The 17,299-nt window shown below is 41.2% G+C and overlaps 1 protein-coding gene across 2 annotated transcripts in view; it reads left to right on the top strand.

Annotated features, from left to right (window-relative positions):
• The first annotated feature begins 428 nt into the window (after positions 1-428).
• Positions 429-17,299, top strand: part of EML6 (EMAP like 6) — a 123,022-nt gene continuing 106,151 nt past the window's right edge. For both annotated transcript variants that reach the window (XM_054180038.1, XM_009902062.2), the window contains exon 1: positions 429-766. In XM_054180038.1, coding sequence (XP_054036013.1) covers positions 570-766 — 197 coding nt within the window. In that variant the 5' untranslated portion in view covers positions 429-569. The remainder of the gene's footprint in view (positions 767-17,299) is intronic.

Consider the following 17,299-nt stretch of genomic DNA (forward strand, 5'->3'; position numbering starts at 1 on the left):
AGTCCCTTTGCATTTTTAAATGCACATGCATTCCGCAATTCAAACCCCGGGTTTTGTTACTTTGTATTTTTCAGTTACGGCCCAAAGATAGCTATATTGAAAAGAGCACCCAGGAAGCTTCGTGCAGGAAGCCAAGAAGGTGCAATACAGGAGACGCAAAACGGAGCCTTTGGCAGGTGGTGGTGACGTGCAGAAATTACTTTGCCTTCGGAAAGGAAAGGCCCTGTCTATTGCTTATGTAGGTGTATTTTTGTGCACTCCCGTCTCCGCCAAGAAGTTGTCCGGGTCGCGCAGCAGCGGGGAAACGGCGGCTGCTCGTCCTGAGCGGCAGCGGCAGCGGCAGCAGCAGCTGCAGCAGATTATGGTGGTAGCGCGGCGGCAGCAGACCTGATCCACGAATGCGTTTTTTACTTAAGATCGTCGCTCGAAAGTGCCACCTGAAGCTTCAGCAACTGGGCAGGGACCGCTTAACGTTTTAAAGGGGAAAACCCTGAAGGGGGAAGGAGTTAAGGGAAGGAGGGGCAGCGCTAGGTTTTGTGTGTGCTTGTGGGGAGAGGGGATTGGTTATCATGGCGGATCGGACAGCTCCTAGATGCCAGCTCCGTCTGGAGTGGGTTTACGGGTACAGGGGTCACCAGTGCCGCAACAACCTGTACTACACGGCAGGCAAAGAGGTGGTTTACTTCGTGGCTGGAGTCGGCGTGGTTTACAACACCAGAGAGCACAGCCAGAAATTCTTCCTCGGGCACAACGATGATATTATCAGGTAAGGGGGCTGACTTTTCTGGTGGTGGGGTGGGGTGGGGTTTAAAGGAAAGGGAGGAGGCGAATGTAGCGTTAGCAGAATACCCCCTTCTTGCTTTCTACAGCTCAGTTTGTACCTGTCATTTTAAAGCAGCTCAGATTCGTCACCATCAGTCTGGGTGAAAGATGGATTTCTAGATACTGTTCTTATTATTTTTCTTGTAGCAAAGCTTCAAAATGTTGCAATAATGACAGAAGGTAAGTTTTTCTCTTGCACTGCACCAAAAGCAAAGCGTTTTGTTTCAGTGTGGAAATACACTGGAAATACCTCGGTGCTGCAAAATTGTGGATCCAGCTCATTGATCTTTCCAGAGCTGGGACCCCAGCTCACTGAGGTTTTACAGGTGTGTGTAGTTCTCCTTTATACTCAGCAAAACCCAGCACAAGAGTGCTGTAAACCTGGCATATAGGCCAAACTAGGATTTTTTTAATATGTTGTCTGGAATATTTCAATCAAAACCAAGTTTAGCTGTTTGTACTCCATCCAGAAAAACCACCCTTCCAAACATGCTAGTGCAAGATGGCTACAGAAGCACAGGTCTTGCTCAAGATAGGATCAGGTTTTTATCTTTCTCTCAAATTCTGCCAAAGCAGTCGGTTTAATTGATGATGTTGTCATACAGAAATATTAATTGCACTGCAGCTCACAAAGTAATGCAATAAAAATTTGGTTATGGAGTTCAAGGTAGGATTTAAAAAGAAATGTCCAAAATACAGAAATTTACATCAGTAAAATAGAAATGCTGTCTCTACTACTTGGTGACAGAAATGTGAACCTAGAACATCTTTATAAAGGATGTTGCCTGATAATGACACTCCTCCAGGCACAGCTACCTGCTACCCTCCCTATTCACCAAATTCAGCATGAATGAAGCATTCCCTTGATGCTGTGAAACCAAAATAGTCCCAGGTGACTCATGGTGCAGTAATACTGTGGAAACTTCTGCTAAACTCAATTTTGACACTCAATAGCAAAATCATGTAATTGTGTAATCCTTCTGAAGCTTGTCTACAGCAAACCATCTACTTCTAGTGGGAGCTTTTGGCTGCTGTGTGTCCTTGTAGTGGTCTTCTCCTCCCCTTTATGATGCTTTACAGAGTAGCATCTCATGAAGTATGTTAGATATGAATAAAAGTTTATTCTTCTTTCAAAGATATTAGGAGTTTTAAAAAGGTGTTTATTAAATAGATACTTGGCTGCTGAGATACTTCAGAGAGGAATTATGTAGTTTAGATGCATCTGCAGTATCATGAAATTAAAATTTTGTGTTGTGTGGACACAAATTTTGATGCTCTATGGGTCCATGGCAGGGCGGTTGGAACTAGATGATCCTTGTGGTCCCTTCCAACCCTGACTGATACTGTGATATGGAATGTAATCCCTATACAGAGTTGTGTATTTCTGAGCTTATGTTTGAATTCTCATTAAATACTAGAAATATAATTCATTAATACACAGCTTCCTGAAAGGAGATTGTGGCGAGGCTGGTGTTGGTCTCTTTTCCCGAGTAACTAGCGATGAGAGGAAATGGGTTTAAGTTGTGCCAGTTAGTTTGGACTGGGCATTAGGAAAAACTTTACTGGGAGAGTGGTGAGGCATTGGAACAGGCTTCCCAGGGAGGTGGTGGAGTCACCATCCCTGGAGCTGTTCAATAATTGTGTAGATGTAGCACTTCAGGATGTAGTTTTATGGTCAGGGTAGTTGGCTTGTGGTTGGACTTGATCCTAAGGGCCTTTTTCAACCTTAATGATTCTGTAATGACATATCTGCATACATGCACTGGGTTTTGGTTGGACAGTGATGCTTTGGTTCTCTCTCTTTTCCTTTTTATCTTTTTTTGCAGTTTCTTTACCTTTTTTTTTTTTTTTTTTTTAGTATTCACCTGCTGAGGAAAAATTATTATACTTGACATCACCTCTTGTGTCAAACCAAATGGTACGCTTCTGTGGCCTTTATTTCCAGACATCTCGTATTAGGAGACTGCTTTTAGCAGTGTCACATTTAAAATGTACAATGGGAATATAAAGAATCTGAGTACCTGGTATTTGTTGTTTGACACTGCATGTGTCTGTTCTGCTCTTTAAGAACAACTAGCAACCACCTGCTGAAGTTCACAGGTGTTTTGAGGGACTGGCCATATATCCAGCTAATGGTTTGGAAAGATGAACTTGGGTTCTGATCTACAAGAAGATCAGAATTCTGTAGGACAACTGTAGTTTCAACACGGAATGAAACATCTGGGTCCAGCATGAGCAGGACCCAAAAACCGGTTAATTTCAACTTTCAGTGGTAAAGAAACATTGCTGTCACATGTGGTTTAAGGAAGCAGAACATCTCCAAAATACTCCTAAATGTTTTTTTTTGCACATGGTAATGGTTGCCTCCTTTGCTTTGATACATTTGCAGTCTGTTTTGCTGTAATAGCTCACCACTGTAAGTATTTTTAACTAGGTAGTTCCTTTTGTGGTCATCACTGTCGTGGCTAATAAATGCAGGGGTACAAGTTCTTATAATCTTACAATGCACAGCTGTCATCCGGTTGAGGAGAATGGGATGAATGCACTTACCCAATTTTTCAGCAGGTTGTAACTGCTAAAGAGATTTGAAACATGGTTTTAAAATTGGAAAGTTGCAGATTTTGGAAAATACTGCAAAACCATTAAGACTGGAAGGCCTTCAAGCAGGAATATCTGCTGCCAAGAATAGCCCTTAGCTCATTCTGTGTTGAAAACTTTCAGGAAAAACTGTTTTGTGGAAACTAAAATAATTGTCAATCTCCCGTGCTCATCAGAGGGGTGGAGAACTTGTGTATTACCCTGATCTGTTTATTAATGAAAATGGATGTTTGTCCTTGATGAAAAGGTCAGATGTTTAAAGGTATATGTTTAATGTGTTTTCACAAGACTAATAGTGATGTCTTTTGCTTTGTGTCAAGATAATGCAGTTGAACATAATGTTATTTGGGCTAAAGCAGACCAGACACTGTTGCATTAATGGAGAAATGCCATTTTTTCCCAGATTCTGTTTGTGTAAGGAACTTTACATACTGCATTTGGCTAATAACGTGTATGTTCAGAGTAAGCCACAGTGTTCTGTTTTCTGTGCCTTGCCACTATAAAAGGTGCTTCCAAGTCCTTCCTTTTAACCTTATGATGAAAAGAGCTCCTGAACTACACCATTTAACTCTGAAACGAACCCTGCTTTGTGGAGGGGTTGGATTGGGTGACCTCCAGAGCTCTCTTTCTGACTGAAAGTATTCTCTGATGATTTTATTACTTCCACTTGCATGATACAGTCCTCCTTGCTTGTTATTTAGTTGTGGAATAGTTAATACTAGTATCAACATGTACTGACATTCTAAAAGAGGATCAACACATGGTTAAAAGTAATAGTGTTAGTTGTAGTCCCTGAACACTACTGATACATCTTGTTTGGCAACTAAAAAGACATGTTAATTATGAAGTTTATAATAAAAGAGCATGAAACACAGCCTATCAGCTCAGCAGTGGTGAGGATCAGAACATTCCTCCTTTCCCTGACCTGGGAGCCCTACAGTTTACTTACTCTAAGGTCTGTGTTACAGACAACAGAGCAATCACAGAGTGTCTTGCACAGGAGCCCCACCTTTGATTGTTCTTTAAATAGGACCTAGCTGACGCACCACAGCTAATGCATAATAACTATGTGAAAGAGTAGCTATTGCATTGTTTTAATGGAGAAAAGTGTTGTGTAGAGAGATCATGACACGTATAACTGATTTTCACTGAGTTCAGTCATTTGTGCTTTGCAGGATTAGGTTTCAGAAGCTGTACTATATAGAAGTGGGCTTCTGCAACAGCTCATTGCAGTGGCTGTCAGTTCATGCATTAATGAGGGGCTTGCAATTCATGCAGCATCACTGCCTTCAACAGAACTGATGCAAGTGTAGGGTTTACATTTAGTATAGCCACTTCCACAACTAGGTAATTAGTTTTGACAGTAACTGAGCACTTTCAAAAGAAGAGAAGATTTTATTCCATATCATGCATTAGAAAGCACTTAGATGACTCCTTTTTTCTCTCTCTGTGATTTATGCATACAAAAGCCACATGGTGGGGGGGACAAAACAACAAACCAATAGTTGAGCTACTTCTCATTATAGTTTAAAATACAATGGGGTTTGTTTTTACAGAGTGAATTTATAACTCACTTTGAGAAATCTTTCCAGTGATGTGGTAATAAAGTTGTTGCATCTACATGTTTTTGTAGTTCCAAGAATTCATGCGCTCTTGAACTCTTTTGCTGAATATGTCAAAACTTACTGAGGGAATGCCTTTGACAGCATATTGAAGGCTTCACCTGCACTTTTTATATACCCCAGCTTCTTGTGTTTTCTGATGTGTTGTAGTATTGTGGATTTGCAAAGGTATATTTTGCATCCCAGTTGTCATCAAGCAAGTCACTTGTAAGGCAGAATGCATGAGAGACTGCTCCCTTCCTCGGATCTCTCTGTAGTGTTTACTGCCTGGGCATGGTACCTGGAAAGCCTTCCTGTTATGTGTGGATGCCAAGCATGTTATTTATGTAAGACTGCTTAAAATGTAATAGCAATGTCGGATTTATCAGAATATTGCAGTAAGTATGCTGGGTTGTGTGTTCTGCTCTGCTGACAGATTGAGATTAAAAATGCGGATGTACCAGTGGTGAGGAGATTTACTGGGCTGAGGCTGTGAGACTGAACAGAGGCCTGGTTTGTAGAGCGAACCTTGCAGGAGACAGGATGCATACTGGAACGTGGGGGAGCGTTTTCTTGTCTTTCTGCAGCTGGGAGAAAAGAAAATCTGTTGCTGTCATATGTTGCTGACTGTAGTAAAGGTAATTTTGGACTGAGTAAATTGATGGCAGAGGTAAGAAAATCAAAAGCTCAGAGATCAGATATCTAATTTTTACTTTAGTATTTAGTTTAAATTTATCTATTATAATAATAATTCTGTTGATAGGGTCATGCTTGCATTTATACAGCATTTATTTGCTACAGAATGAACTTCAGGTTGCTGTGGTTCTTATCATAAGTGCATGGAAGACTATCTGTAGCTTCTGCTAAGCCTTGACTTTACTCACAGAAAGTTCACATGCAGGACTGCTGTTGTGACTTTGTAGTAACCTCAGAGACAGCAGAGTAGCAATGAAGCCATCCCAGGTTTTCAACCACAGAAATTCCAAATGTGTGTCTTAAGCAAATGCTGTGCAGGTTCCCATGCAAAGCCAGTAAACCTTTACAGCCTTGGCTTTGGAACAGCTAGGGTGATGCAGAATCTGAGATTCATGTATGCTAATGTGCTTTGGGAACTGTTTTATTAAAGGAGTTCCATATTAGAGAACTTAATCCCCATAAAAAGCTCACCTAATCAGCTTTTGCTTTCAGTCTCAAAAAACAGGGGAAAATGCCATTTATTTCATGAAGTTCTGGTGGCTGCTCTTTTTGCTCTTCTGGATTGTTGTGCTGCTTTTAAATTCTAAGTCTTTACTGGGGCATGAGCTGCTATAAATATTTGTTTCTTAAATATCCATATTAAGGCATCAGACATTGGAATATATAGTCACAGTTTGTTGTTGAACATGATTTAAAAATACATACATCAGTTAAAAATGCAGAGAAACTCAACAGGCTTTTGCATCAATCTGTGAGAACAGCTGTCCCTCACCTACAGTATTTAAACAGAGCAGTCCCTACATCCCAGCAATACCTCAGATATGCCAGCAGAACAAGTGCCACACTGTTTCTGATACAGGCCAGGATGCCATTGGCCTTCTTGGCCACCTGGGCACACATATTGATGCATCTACACAAAAATTGGTTGTGTCTTTGTACATTTTCAGGAATTCTTTCATGTGCAGAGATAATTGCAAATGCCATTTACTCTTAGACTGTCTTTAGTGGTAACTTATTACTTGTAAGTATTAATTGCAAAATAGGAGTATTTGTAAGTTTTGGGGCAAGATGAACTGAACTTTTGAAGAATTCAGGATACAGTGTAGTATTTTCACCTTTTTTAAAAACCTTTTTTTTTATTCTAGAAATTAAGTTAACTATAGCCATCAATTGTAGGTAACTACATTAATCCACACAATTATCTTCCATAGGCTGTCATTCCACAGGCTATGAGGACAGGCTGAGAGAGCTGTGGTTGTTCAGTCTGGAGAAGGCTTGGCTCTGAGGAGACCATATTGTGGCCTTCCAGTATCTGAAGGGGGCCGACAAGAAAGATGGTGAAGGACTTTTTAGGGTGTCAGGTAGTGATAGGACTAGGGGGAATGGATCCAAGCTAGAGGAGGGTAGATTTAGATTAGACATTAGGAAGAAGTTCTTCACCATAAGGATGGTGAGACACTGGAACAGGTTGTCCAGGGAGGTGGTGGAAGCCCCATGCCTGGATGTCTTTAAGGTCAGGCTGGATGTGGCTCTGGGCAACCTGATCTAGTGGAGGGGTGTTCCTGCTCATGGCAGGGGGTTGGAACTAGATGATCCTTAAGGTCCCTCCCAACCCTGACAGCTCTGTGATTCTGTCTAGTTTAAATTTATGCAGTGAATTGGTGAAGGTGCTTTATTCCCTGCTAATACAGATTTGAGTAGGTCTTTAAAGCTTACATACACCTTTCTAAACCAAAGATTGTAATCTTATATTCATTGGGTTAATTGTTGTGGGGTCTTTATAATTACTGTACACTCTAATATTTCTGGTTGAGTGAAATTATTAGTTCAGAAATAGAACTAAGATGAGAAAATGATCAGGGATCTCCATCAAAAATCCCTGTGAAGTGAAGGACAAAATTGAAAGACAGTAATAAACCATGTCCATATACTCATACAAGGAGTGGATATTGTTTTAAGGATAACTTGGATGTTAAAGAATTTTGATGCAATGATCTCCAGATACTGATGTTTTAATGATATTTGCATTTAATTAAATCCCTCAATTTTTATCTAAAGATAGAATGAGATAAAAAATTATGGGGTTTGGTTTTGTTTTTTTTTGCTATGAGCAAAATGTATTGGGCAGTGTCTGGAGCTTTCTCCAGCCAGCTAAAAGGGAAATTCTAATCATTGAAAAGAGTGGGGAGCAGTGAATTGTCAGTTGCATTCTATTTAATTGAGCAGTAAATTAATCGCTCTATTCACTTTATGTCACAACTTTGTATCACTGATGTACAGTTCTATAGCTATTCTAATATTCCTGTAGCTTACAGATTTCAAGCTACTTTGCTGCTCTTGTACAATGCTGCTTCCATGAATTGCTTTAGCTGAAGATAAACTGCCAACAAAATAATTTTCAATACTAAAACATCTCTTCTATGACTAATGTCCTAGACTGTATGGCAGCCTAAACCAACTTGCTGCCTTTAAAAATTTCTTTTATCCTTTTAAATTATCCTTATATCCTTTTAGAAATTAACTGTCATAAATTCAAGTCTTCCCTGGCAGAACACTAATAGTTTTATTAAAAACACAATTTCATGAATAATCACTTTCTGGAGAGAATAAAGTAATTTCTTTCTTTGAGATAGTGTAGAGGGATTTGTATTTTTTCTGTTGCCTTGTTTTAATACTTACTTTTCATAGGATTCATGGGATCATTTTAGTTAGTAAAGACCTTTAAGATCATTGAGTCCAACCATTCTCTAATTCTGCTAAGGCTGGTGCTAAACCACAGCCCTCAGCACCACATTTCTGCCTCTTTGAAACCCCTCCAAGGATGTTTTCTCTTGGCTTCTATTAAATTTTCAGCTTTTTAAATTTGATTGTGTTTCTTCTTTTAAGAAGATTAATTTATTGGAGAGAGAAATAAAATACAGTATGAAAGAATATATTTAGTTTTGTGGAGTGGCAGCTACTGGCTATGCTAACGGAGGTCTCATACCTCCAAGGCATCACTGCTGCATTACAAAGCTAGGAAGCAGGCAATAAAGAGTTGTGATAAGCTGCCAGCAGTATCATTATGATAGAATCTATGGAAAAAAACTCCCCTCTTCATATAGTCAGAAAAAACAGAAGGTGATAAATGCTGGTACTGTTAAAGGTTTTTAGCACAATATGACCTACTGTTTTGTTATCTGCTCCATAGGTGTAGAGAGGAATTCTACAATCATGACTCTTCAGAATCACTGTGCTGGGTTCGAGGCAGCCCCCTCTCCCCACCACGGGCAGGAATAAAACACTCAGGACAAACGGATTGCAAAAGTGATGAAAGTTTAAATAGAAAGCAGTGAATGTTACAGAAACCCCAAAGCGCAGTGACAAAGAAAGATCCCAAAGCAAACCCAGAGGCATCCCATTCCCATCTGAGGGTACACCCAAGACCCTCAGGGCTCCTTCTTCCCCCTCCCTCTGCTGGGCTAGTCTCAGCTGGCCAGGCCTGAGAGTGCCCATCCCCCCGTGGCCTTGGGCCTAGCCAGGCCCAACGCCAGCAGACATCTCCCCCAGTTACCGGCTGGCGGAGGAGGAAGAAAAGAGAGAGTGCTAGACCCCGCACTGGATCTTACAGTGGTGCAAAGAATTATGGTAGGAAATACACACAATTTCCTGTGTCCATCCCTCTGGGCTGGACTTCTGGACACAGGAAGTGAACACATCAGGGGGCACCCAGCCCAAACTGCAACAATCACATGTGGCAAAAGCCTACAGTTGTCAGTTCTGCATTGATCTAGTTATTTCTGCGTCTATTTTAATAATTGTTATTGCAGCATAGATTAATGAATTACCAGAGAAATTATAAAGAATAATAATATCATGCATGAACAGAAAATCATGTTAACAATAAATGCCAGGAGTGGGGTAAATTATGGAGAGCTTGCCCATTGTGTTTTTTAGCTTAGGTTTATACTGAAGAATAAGGTGTGATACGCTTTTTTATAATAGACATCTTGCATGAGTGCAGTGTCATTGTCAATATTTTATGGAGACAGGATATTTTCTCAGGAAACCTATGAGAATAGAAGAGGAAGTTGGTATCTGAATTGTATACAAGGACACATGCCATCTTCTTTAAGAGCTTGTATTTTTAAAGCTCTGCAACTAGTATTTTTAATCAGTGAAGAAAAGGCCTGTGTCTTTATGTCTCTGCACACAATTAAGTCTATTGCTGTTTCACATTCCTGGCTGTCTGCCGTCATATGGTTGAATCTGCAAGTCTTCTAAACCAAACTGAATTAAGTTGATTAGCCTTTTTGACTGAAACACTTCCATCTTTGTACACTGGGATTATGCTCAAATACTCTGTTCTGTTTTAGGCAAGTATCGTATGAGCTATCAGCAGAACTCATTTTATATGTGTACAATACTTTGTCTATTGAGTAAATAGAAATGATGGTATGAAGAGGTAGATACATTTTGTTCTTTAGATTAACCTGGGAGTTGTGATATGAAGCCTACAATCTCTCCTACTGTGACATAGGAGACAAAAAGCCCTGTAACACCTATGATACCATAAACTAGAGAAAACCCAGAGTATTGGATGATGACAAGCAGAAAAACAGATTAGAGCTGGCTGAAATGATGTGCTGCCAAGCAGTTACGTAACTGCATGAAACTCTTCAGTCTCCACCACAGTGCTGAAGTGAAATACAGCAAAAAAGTCCCTGATAAAACTTGCTGAAAGCAAAACTCCAGAATCTCTGCTTTGAACAGTTTTCTAAAAAGTCAAGAGAAAAAAGGTAAATAGTAATAGGCAAGAGAATGAGTCATTGTGCTTACATAAAAAAGTCGTAATTCCACGTCATCTCTCTCAAATACAGCCTTTCATGGGTTTTGGTAGTGTAATAGCTTTATAACATTTGCTCTTTCTTATTTGTGTCCATGATTAGCTGAACATACAATAAACCAGGTAAAATTAATAACTACATAGCTAATTAAAAACTGTATATTAAGAAAAGATACTTATGTTTTGAATAACAGAGGGACCTATATTATGAGGGTTCCTAGTGCAGATGATTCTACTGAAGGGAAAAAAAGCTGAAGTGGTTTATGAGTATCTTTTATGAATGTATAACCAGTCATTGACCAGAACATGAAAATTAATGAACACTTCCAGAGTGACTCTGATTTTTCAGAAATTTAATACTGAAAGTTTGATTTCCTTATGTAAAGTGTTTATTTAACTACATGGCATTACTTTTTATGCAAAACTTGCTGTATTTACATTTTATAACAATGCCTTTTCTAAGCAACTATAAAGCAGTCCTGTCAACAATGTATAATTCAGAATAAGTTAATATCAAGTCAGATTGTGCATATAGTCTGTGGGCTTTGAACAGTGAGTCAATTATTTGCATAGTTTCTTTGTTACCTGGCTTAGGTGCTTCTTGAGAAACTGAAGTCAGGAGCCCAAGTTGTCAAAAGATAACTTTCTAGGTAGGCAATTCAAACCTCTACCAAATTTGTTACCTAGAAGTACTGAACAATTTCCTTTCATAGCTTTTTTCCATCCCTCCATTTTATATCTGGCACAGGAGAAGCACCCTGATTTAAAGAATGTGCTATATTTCCAAACTTCATCATTATTTTTGCTATTTCCTTTTGTAGAATTACCACAGCCAGAATCTGCATTTCAGTGATCATGATGACTCTGTGGGCACTACCTTATGTGCAAACATATAAACTGATCTGTTAAAGCAGATGGATCATTTTAAAAGTTTAGAAGTATATTATTCTTCAATGTCTGAAATTTCTAGAAAGTACTTAAATTTCCAGGGCTTATTTCTATGCTGTGATGGGAAGCAGGATGTAGATTTTTAACTGGACAATACAAACACAAGAAATCTAAAATTTTTTAGGCTTTTCCAAAATCTTTACAGTTACTAATGAAACTCTACTGAAAGATTTTTACACATTTCTGGGATTCAGTGGACAGTGAATCTAATTCTGAATGGTGTGTAAGAGAGCTGAAAGAGCAGCATCCATTTATCTGAGCAAGGAATGTGGTGGCACTTGTTTCTACATCGGTACAAGTTTACAATTCTGTTTCGGTTAACTGTCAGACCTGATGATGGGTCAAAAGATAACTTAAATTAGGAATAACCATTTGTCCTGTTTTTGCTGGGACAGAATCCAAGTCAGCTATGGGCTGCAGGCCATTAGTAGTTTGAAGTCAGCCAGGGTGGATGACTTGAGTTGGCTACAGGTATATCCCAGACCAGAATGAACACATGTGGTGTAAGAGGGTAAGTTTGCTGAGGAAGGGCTTCTTCCTTCAGTTCCTGCAGGGGAGCATTCTGGTCCTGCTCCTCTTCCTTCTTCTGAGGCTGCCTTTTTGTTTATTGTGATCACTGTCCCTTTGCTGGGCTGAGTGAAACTTCATATTGGTATTAGTCTTGCTGTTTCAACAAATCCATTTTCATTTCAGACCTCAGATCTCTCCTTTTCTTGATTTCCGTTCTCTGCTGAGGAAGGGTCATGGGGTGGTAGAGCAACTGCTTTGGTTTAGTCTCAGATACAGGCTAAATGTAGACATTTTGCTTTTCAACAGAGGACAGGTTAAATCAAGTATGAATATGCTGGTGTTTAAATAAGACAGCTTTTTACAATGTTTCTTGCTGTGTTTGATGGCATTGTTCAGAATGTGCTGTGTACACGGGGTATTGGATTTCCTGGTTTCCCTCTTGTGGTCGTTTGAGGCTGTGCCTTTAAGAACAAACACTGCTGGAACACACTGGCTAATGTTTTTGGTACTAGAACCAAAACATTCTGATATTCTAAACGAATTTCATTGGTTGATAAACAAAAATTCAGCTTTAGATTGTGAAGCGGTTGGAAAATTTTTTCCTCAGTTCAGTTCGGTTTGGGAGTTGGGGGAGTTTGGTGTTTCAGCCTGTTCTCCCTGCCTGCTTCTTCTGCGAACTGCTGGACTTGGCCTTCAGATAAGCAAACACTAATCCTGCATGGGCTTTTGAAGCTTGCTAACAACTCTTTTCCTTAGTAACTTGCCTTTCTCTCTCTCTAACCCCTTTTTGGGGAAAAAGGGAGGTAAGGGGGGGAGAGAGGGGGTTCCAAAGAGGGGATCCCTCCCTGAGGGAGGGATTTTTCAATGTGTTATTTGTCTTTGCTGTGTATTTCTGTGTATATATTGTAAATACCTGTATATATTGTGTTATATATAACCTGCTTTCCATATATGCTTGTAAATATATAGCTTTTGCTCTTCGACTGAGTTAGCTGTGGCTTCTTACTCTGTGGAGGAGGGAGAGCTAAGCCCTCTCTCAACCTACCACATTTATTGGCTGCCCAACTCGGGGTTTGCTGACAAATTAGTTTGATTTATTGCTTGCTTAAGTCGAATGAGCAAACATGAAGGTGTTTTGGCTTTTTGAGCGTCTGTTCTTCTCGGTCTTTGGTGTATTGATCTACAAGTATTGCCTGGGTATGATTATCGATAAGATAGGTAAATATATAATGCAAAAATTATATTTGTGGTTTAAGTACAAGATTCGGCTTCTGTATGATCAGTGCCTGGAATTCTTTTATGTTAAAAAGTACAGGAATGTTACATCTAGCACACTCCCTATTGAGATAAAAGAGTTTAAGATTCCGCTCGGTGAAAGGGTAATTTTAAGTGATGGCTGGGATTCAAAGCTGATTTTCTTGATGTGTGTAGTCCTGCTGCTGATGATAATTAATGTGTATTTGTTGGTAGCACTGTACCGGGAGAAAAAAGTGTCCAAGGCATGTTTTGTTATAAAACGGAGGGTTAAGAGACGAAAACGCCACCCTAGCTCTGTTTCAGGAACATCCAGTGAGGATGATAATGGAGAATCTGTGTCAGTTAAAGATAAAGCTAAAAAGTCAATCGGCAAGGCAGCTCTGAATAGCAATGGTGATGATTCTGGCAAGCAGCCAGGGGCTACAGTAGCCCCAAACATGGCGGCTCCTGTGTCCCCAGCAGCCACCATTAACGAGGCAAAGTCATTTCCTCCTTCTTCCATGGCAGGAGCGGAAGCGTCCTCCAAAGCAACTAATCTGTCTCAAAGCTTATCAGCTTCTGATAATAAGGCAGCTGGAAACCCAAACACAGCTCCAGTAAAGCAAGTAGCAGTTTTAACAACAAGGAAGGGTAAGACTAAAGCTGATTCAGGAGCTGACGGGGATGCACAGCAAGGTTCTTCTGCTGGGGAGGAAGAGAAAATCTGTCTTAAAAATATAGCTGACTTATTGAGATCATCAGAGGATCGAGATGCATCTCTTGGTAGGACAGCAGCTAGTGGTGGTGCTTCTCAGCTTAAAGGGATCTTTGAGAGGTTGTTGGGACCACAAGTTGAGGAACAGGAGGCAGAGGAGCAAGAACAAGATGACATAACCGACTGCTCTTCACCCCGGGAGGAGCTTAGAAATGTAAGAAAAGACTATCTCAGAGCAGATAAGGAGCCAGTTCTCGCTTGGCTTGGTAGATGCTATGATACAGGTGCTCCAGCTCTAATGGTTGGAGACAAGTCAGCAGCCCAGCTAGGAACTCTCTCAAAGGATAATGGAATAGATAGACATCTAGGCAAGGCTCTCGGTAAGGTTAATCTGTGGATACGCCTTCTGATGGCGGTTCTCATGAGATACCCTTCCCGAGATGATCTTCCATGGAATCCTAAGCCCTGGACTACCATAGATGAGGGAATCAAGCGTCTGAGAGAATTTGCTGTTAGAGAGGTACTCTATGGTGAACATGAATCTCTGAATCCTGATGATGTTCCTGTAGGAAATGGTCTTACTAAAAAGCTCATCAAGCTTGCTCCTTCCAATTATGCAAACATTCTGGCAAGCAGAATTGTAGCAAGAAATTATGGTGGAGCTCCTCTTACGGTTGGCCAATTCACTGATCAATTGAGACAATTGGATGATAGCATGACACGTGTTTCTTTGGTTTCAGCCATTGAAACTCTGTCTGGAAAACTGGAGAATTGCATGAAAGAGCTGAAGGATGAATTTAAAAACACCATCTCCCAATTGGCACAAAGAGATGATTCCAATTCTTCCTCCAGGTGGGTACAGGTTTCATCTGTGAGGAATAGACATCCTCCAAGGAGGTCATTCCAAAACAGATCAAACCAAAACAGACCACCAAGGCAGTCACGTAGGACTATTTGGATTACCCTGCGTGATCAGTTTGGTGAGAACATGAACAGGTGGGATGGTCAACCAACTTCTAATCTTTTCAGGAGACTGAGAGAACTGCAAAGTGGCAGAACCCGAGGTAGCAATACCAGAAGGGTAGCTGTTACTTCTACAGTTCCCCAGGACAACTCTAGTAGCTCCAACAGTGGCTCCAGTTCTAACACTGCACAGTGTGCTCGTTGCACCTGTGGACATGTTCCCCATAACTAGGGGTGCCCTGCCTCCCGCCAGGGGGAGGAGAGGGGTAATACAGATAACAGAATCTATTGGGATGTGTACATCCAGTGGCCTGGCACTTCACACTTTCAGAAGTACAGGGCCTTGGTTGACACAGGAGCTCAGTGCACCATATTGCCATCAAATTATCAGGGATCAGAGTCCATAACTATTCTGGGAGTCACTGGTGGATCTCAAGAGTTAAGTAAAGTGGAGGTTAATATAAGCTTAACTGGTAAACAATGGAAAAAGCATACAGTTGTGACCGGACCTGATGCACCTTGTATTTTGGGAATTGATTTTCTGAGAGAAGGGCGTTTCAAAGACCCTAAAGGTTACAAATGGGCTTTTGGAGTAGCTTCTGTAGAAATTGATGGACAAAAACTGAAGCTGTCTGCTAGACCTGAGCTTTCTGATGAATCTGCAGTTGTGGGACAACACAAGATTCAGGACATTAAGTTGCCGGTTGCTTCTCGGACTGTGCATCACAGACAATACAGAACCAACCGTGACTCTTTGTTGCCCATTCAGAATCTGATTCGTCAGTTGGAGAGTCAGAAAGTCATCAGCAAAACTCATTCACCTTTCAACAGTCCAGTGTGGCCTGTGCGAAAGCCGAATGGAGACTGGCGTCTGACAGTGGACTACCGAGCCCTGAATGAAGTAACTCCGCCTATGAGTGCAGCAGTACCAGACATGATGGAACTCCAGTATGAGCTGGAATCCAAAGAGGCCAAATGGTATGCTACCATAGACATTGCTAATGCCTTCTTCTCTATTCCCATAGCAGAGGAATGCAGGCCTCAGTTTGCTTTCACCTGGAGAGGAATCCAGTACACTTTCAACAGACTGCCAATGGGCTGGATCCACAGCTCCAGCATCTGTCATGCAGTAATCCATGATGCTCTGGAGGAAGGTGGTGCTCCAGAACACATCCAGTTCATCGATGATATCATCGTCTGGGGTAAAACTGCTGAGGAAGTCTTCGAGAAAGGTAACAAAATCATGGACATTCTCCTGAATGCAGGTTTTGCCATCAAGAGAGACAAAGTGAAAGGTCCTACCACAGAGATCCAGTTTCTGGGAGTGCAGTGGCAGGATGGACGCCGACACATTCCAGTGGATGTGGTAAATAGAGTCTCTACCATGGCAAATCCCACCAACAAGCAAGAAACTCTACGTTTCTTGGGGATAGTGGGATTTTGGAGACTACACATTCCTGGATACAGTCAGATTGTGAAACCTCTGTATGATGTGACTCGAAAGAGGAACAGTTTCCACTGGGGACCTGAACAGCAAGCAGCCTTTGACCAGATAAAGCAAGAAGTAGTTCAAGCAGTGGGTCTGGGACCTGTCCGAGATGGTCCAGACATTAAGAACATTTTGTACACGGCTGCAGGTGACAATGGTCCAACCTGGTGCTTGTGGCAAAAGGCTCCAGGTGAGACACGTGGACGACCTCTTGGTTTCTGGAGTCGAGGTTACAGAGGTTCAGAGGCTAATTACACTCCAACAGAGAAAGAGATTCTAGCTGCCTATGAAGGAGTGAAAGCAGCTTCTGAAGTAATTGGAACTGAGTCACAACTTCTCTTAGCTCCCAGATTGCCAGTTTTGAATTGGATGTTCAAAGGCAAAGGTTCCACACCACATCATGCCACAGATTCCACCTGGTCTAAGTGGATGGCCCTGATAACACAGAGAGCTCGAATGGGAAATCTTGAAAGACCTGGTCTGGTGGAGGTGATCTCAAGTTGGCCTGAAGATACCAACTGTGCTAAACCTCCAGAGGAGAGAGTAACTCGTGCTGAGGAAGCTCCTCCTTACAATGACCTTTCTGATGATGAAAAGAAATATGCTTTGTTCACAGACGGTTCCTGTTGTCTCGTCGGGAACAAGCGAAGGTGGAAGTCTGCCGTGTGGAGTCCAACACGCCGAGTTGCAGAGGCGAAGGATGGAGAAGGAGAATCCAGTCAGTTTGCAGAGGTAAAAGCTGTCCAGCTAGCTCTCGACGTGGCTGAACGTGAGAGATGGCCAAAGCTTTATCTCTACACCGACTCATGGATGGTAGCCAATGCTCTATGGGGTTGGCTAAAGAACTGGAAAAAGAATGGCTGGCAGAGGAAAGGAAAACCCATCTGGGCAGCTGA

This window comes from Dryobates pubescens, chromosome 3, assembly GCF_014839835.1.
Source record: "Dryobates pubescens isolate bDryPub1 chromosome 3, bDryPub1.pri, whole genome shotgun sequence".
Classification (NCBI taxonomy): Eukaryota; Metazoa; Chordata; class Aves; order Piciformes; family Picidae; genus Dryobates; species Dryobates pubescens.